This window comes from Bactrocera latifrons, unplaced genomic scaffold (genome assembly GCF_001853355.1).
Source record: "Bactrocera latifrons isolate USDA-ARS-PBARC rearing strain unplaced genomic scaffold, ASM185335v1 scaffold_51, whole genome shotgun sequence".
Classification (NCBI taxonomy): domain Eukaryota; kingdom Metazoa; phylum Arthropoda; class Insecta; order Diptera; family Tephritidae; genus Bactrocera; species Bactrocera latifrons.
Genome location: NW_017537168.1, coordinates 425,613 through 430,473, shown reverse-complemented (window position 1 = coordinate 430,473; position 4,861 = coordinate 425,613). Strand labels below are relative to the sequence as shown.

The following is a 4,861-nucleotide window of genomic DNA, read 5'->3' as shown; positions in this document are numbered from 1 at the left end:
TAAAGAAAGCCAGCAATTGTTTTTATTTCGTAAAAAAATTTAAACGAAAAAATCCCACAAAACATTCTTAAAATTAGATGAGCTAAATCTCACTCAAGCAGTATTTGAAATTTTTCTTATCTGAGTTTAATAAATAAAATATTTGTGTGTCAATGCTTATCTCCCCATTCTATTCCCTCGCGCTTGTGTGCTAATTCCAGAAAAATAAATATTTGAATAAAAAATTAATTAATTAATTAAAATTTAATTTTTCTAGCCAGCTACAAAACAGAGATCGAGATAACTCCAGCGCCACCGGAAGAGCAGACAACAAAGAAGTCCGGCTTTTTTAGTCGGTGGTTCGGTGGTGGCGGAGATAAGACCACTACCACCACCACACCGTTGCCACCACGAAATGTGCCAGCCCCCACATCATCCCAACCAACGCTGAATGCACCGCGCGTACAACCCAACAACGCTGGCGTACAAAAACCACCACCATTTTCCATTAACCCAAATGCGCCGCTAATGCCGCTGGGACCACGTCCTGACACACCTGAGTCTTCGCCCTTCGGTGGCAATGGCTTGCAGCCACCACAGTGGCCACAGCCCACGCCGCAGTCATCAGCACAAACTCCAACCACACCAGTCGGTTTGCGTCCAATAGCCGGCAGCCAGCAGCAACAACGTCCGCAAGCCGTACCGACTGCGACGAATTTTGGCGGCGCCGGCGGTTATGGCAATGCTGGTAATGTGAATAATTTTGGTCGTCCGGGTACCGCACAACCGAATTTGCCACCTGGTTTTTTACCATATCAACCACCTAAAGCCCAGCCATCTGGTTTGGATCTTAGCTATGGCGGTGGCGCACGTCCACAAGGTGGCACAGCCGGACGTCCAGGTTTCGGTTTGGCACCATTGACCAGCACAACGACTACTACTAGTACCACAACCACGACTACAACAACAACACCAAAACCAAGTCCACCCGGCAGCGCTATAGGTTTGGATATGCGTAATGGTTTCGGCGGTATTGGTGTATCGTCAACGACCACTACACACCGTCCTTCGACAACAAAAGATGATTTCCCACCTTTGCCACCACCACGTCGGCCTTCCGTGGGCAAAGAAGACTTCCCAGCATTACCAACACCACGCACCCCTGGTAGCCCCACACCAGCTTCACCTCTGCGACCTTCCTCCCCTGGAGGTGGCGCACAACCCACACCAACCTTTGCCTGGGGTTCTCCCACACCAGCCTCACCCTCACGTCCAGGTGGCGGCATCATAGCACCAGCTTCACCAACGCCAAGCAGTCCCACGCGTCCAGGTACTCCTGGCGCTGGTGGTTCTGGCGTTTCGTTTGTGCCACACGTTCCCGGTCTCCCAACTACAGCAAAACCTGGTGCGGAGAGTAGTTCCAGCGGTAGCTCAGTTGCTAGCGATGACGAAATACGCGCTCTAACTGAGCAGCTGTATGCTAAAGAGCAGAGCTTGTTAAATTTGGTACATATCAATCCACAGGGCAAGACAAGGTCGATTGATAGCACGGACGAGGCGCCGAATCCGTAAGTAGTCTACGATAGATGCGAGCACTTAACCGTTAACTACAAGTCATCAACTTCTCTCTATTCAGTCTCTTCGAAGTCGAACCTCGCGCCTATGATTCGCCGACAGTCGCTAAAATGCGTGCACTTTTCGATAACTACGAAGAGGATACTCTGGCCAATGAACATGTGACCGTCAATGAGCGTCGCGAAGAGAATGAGTTCGTCGATGCAGTAATGGGCACACAGGTCATGCGTCAGGCCATGCTCTTCTTGCAAAACAAAGGTAAGTCAAAAAATCTAAGATGCGTATTTGCCATATATCACACATTACCTATACCTTCCGCTTACTTATAGGCATTGTAACACCCGATCCCAAGACCCACCGCGATCTCGTTAAAGAGCTTTGGTTTACACAGTACTCACGTGGACAGGGCCGCATTGGCAGTTCGGGCTTTGAACATGTCTTCGTGCACGAAGTAAAGAATGGCACGCTGATTGGTTTACACAACTGGGTGTATTTCGCAGACGAGGAGAAAGCAGGCCGCCTGGACTATAAGGGCTATCTGCATCAAATCGATTTGGGCAATGTGAGTGCGAACGAAAGCGAATCACTATTTGACATATATTTGTTTATCTTCCCTTTCATTCCACAGAAAGCTAAGGTCCTGAAAGTACGCTTCAGTCATAAAGGTGTCAATAAACCAGTTAATGGTGTCTTTGCTGGCACGTCACCCGAATTGGAACTGGCTCTCTATACAGTATGCTTCCAGCTGCGCCCCGATCGCACGTGTCCTGTATCACTAGGCAACCAGCGCTTCGGCATTGTCACCTACACCTGGCGTTATCGCGGCAAGCATCTGATTGGCAGCGCCTTCCCCGAAATATAAGGACGTTCGTGAGAGTCTAATGAGATTTATAATCTTACATTTGTACGAAAATGAGATTTAAAGTGTAGTTTAATTAGAAGAAACAAATAAACCCAAAAATATATATTTTATAAAAATGTGCTGTAGCTGCATTTTTCTCATATACAATTTGCAAGCCACAAAAGTAAATGTAGCCAATTTTTCGCAGCGGTGTGTGGAATTGCTGAATAGGAGCGTGTCTTTGCTAGAGATTTCCCCGCATTACAGTACGAACTAAAATTTGCAATTTTAAGATAAAGCTGATACCTACGAGATGAAAGCGCTATTGGTTAAGGCTAGCAAGCCTAGCAGTAACTGATTTCGTCTCATTTGGAGTTCGGGACACGATGGTAGATGAACTTGCTCGCTCCAACCCGATGGGGGCGGAACCTTTCTGGGCTGTGGGGTCCACATAAAAAAAATTATAGTTTCGGAAAGAGAAAAAGGCTGAGAAAGACATTGGCTGCAAGCGTCTGGCTTACGTCAGGCAAAACTGCTACTGGGACGGCACAACCTCAAGTGGTTCAAACAAATAATAAATCTTCCTTAAGACAAATTTAGACTCCTCGTCTCGATAGACAACGGCAATTGCAGGCACAAGAGGCAGCCATATATAATATGGAGGTGATATGGAGTGAAACTCCGGGACATCTGCTTCTAAAGTGTGTAGCAATCTGTAGACACAGAAGCAAGGCTCTGATATCCACGTGTTCCAAGGAGGAACACATTGCCCTCTAGCACTTAGCGCGATACTTGATTTCATACGCAAATTTATATCGCAACTTCTTAAATCGAGAACCATTGTCCCAGCTAAAAGTTTTCCAAGTTAATAAAGTAACGAGAACAGTCTTTCACTTGCTTGCGGACAGCATATAGAGACATTCAAGCTTTTTAAGCCCAATTACCAAGCAGACGGTCCCGCTCTAAAAGCTTCTATTTCTTGAACACGTAAGCTTTCTAGCTTTAAAGTAAGTCTGTGAGCTTTTAAAGCAGAGAATGAAGGCTTTGCTGGCTATGCCCGTTGGATATGCTTCCACGGTTCATGCATGCTCTGCCAGTAATATATAGAACCATATGTTACAAGGATGGTGGTGAACTATACTAAAGAGAAGGAGCTTCAGCTTTTCATAAACATAACTTTCGGAGCATGTGACAACTAACTATATTTCCGGTGGAAAGCTGTCATCACTTTCTGTGGTAAAGTGCTGAGAAAGCAACACGGGCATCTAAGCGCGGTAGCGCAGTTTATAGAGATTTCAATACCGTTGACCGTCGTTTACACTTACGAAAACATATTTGCTTGTGGAACCCAACACATTTTAAAAACTATAAATTATTTATAACTTTAACGCTCAATTAACAACGAAAATAATTTGCCAAAACAGCTGACTTGCCGGAAATAAACGAACAACAAATGACAGCTGGCAAAACAACTAGTAAGTAAACGACACTCGCTGCTTTGCATATTCGCCGCCTTGCATATTCGCCGCATTGATTGTATCGAATAATGGCCATCTCGCTCGCACGCACAGTGTAAACAAAAACGCGGAACCAGTTTTCCAGTGTTGCTGTTGTGCCCGGCCAGCGGTGGGCACATACAAATCTACATGTATGCATGTGCATGTGTTTGTGTGCGCAAATAGTAGTGAAAACTATCGGCAAATGCTGTCGGGATATACAAATGTGGGAAAAATGCAGGCAATCGCTGGCTGAGCAAAAGAGTTTCGAAGCGGTCGCCGTCGTGTACGAACGTAAACCGAGCGTGAGCGCGTAGCGTAGTGCGTCAGCGAAAAAGAAAAATAATCATTAGTAATAAGCATATTGCAGACAAATATAAAAATATTCGTTGATAAATATCAGCAAAATAGCATTAAATAAAGCGGTGTTTGCAACAAAGTGTAAGTTTTTTGCTTTCGGAAAACAAATAACAAGTTTGTGTGGCAAAGGCTGTGAACGAAAAGCAGCAGCAGCGGACGCTTGTGCGACAGAACGTTGGCGTCGCAGCTCTCGACTCAGTTATTCTAACGAAATCGAACGATTTTTATGAAAGTAAATCATGTGAGAATGCGTTCAGTGATAGTAAAAACTGTGTAAGCAGCAACGAAAATAGTGTAAGTTTTCTACAACAACAATAACAAATAGTTTATAAAAGTGTGGTGCGTATGTTGTTTTTGCTGCTTTGTGCATTTCAGCTGTCCAACTGGCAGCGTAAAAGCAGCGCTGCAGCAGTCAATTTGTGTGAGTGTATGTGTGTGTGTAAGCACAAGATGTGTGGGTAGTATGAGAAGGGAGAGGAATGCAGTTGTGCGACTGTCAGTGGTTGATTGCAGCATGAATTGGAATTAATTCCGTAAAGCACAAGAAAAATTGATGGATTATGAACATGGGTACTATTTTTATAAAAAAAAATTTAAAAAAAATCATAAA

The 4,861-nt window shown here is 44.8% G+C and overlaps 1 protein-coding gene across 1 annotated transcript; it reads left to right on the top strand.

Annotated features, from left to right (window-relative positions):
* Positions 1 to 256: 256 nt before the first annotated feature.
* LOC108973889 (poly(U)-specific endoribonuclease homolog) lies at positions 257 to 2,532 on the top strand (the record flags this gene model as incomplete). Its single annotated transcript, XM_018941397.1, is given in 4 exon segments — positions 257 to 1,547; positions 1,616 to 1,812; positions 1,884 to 2,116; positions 2,183 to 2,532. Coding segments are annotated over 4 exon segments (1,955 nt in total), but the record flags the coding sequence as incomplete, so codon positions are not given.
* Between the last annotated feature and the right edge of the window lie 2,329 nt (positions 2,533 to 4,861).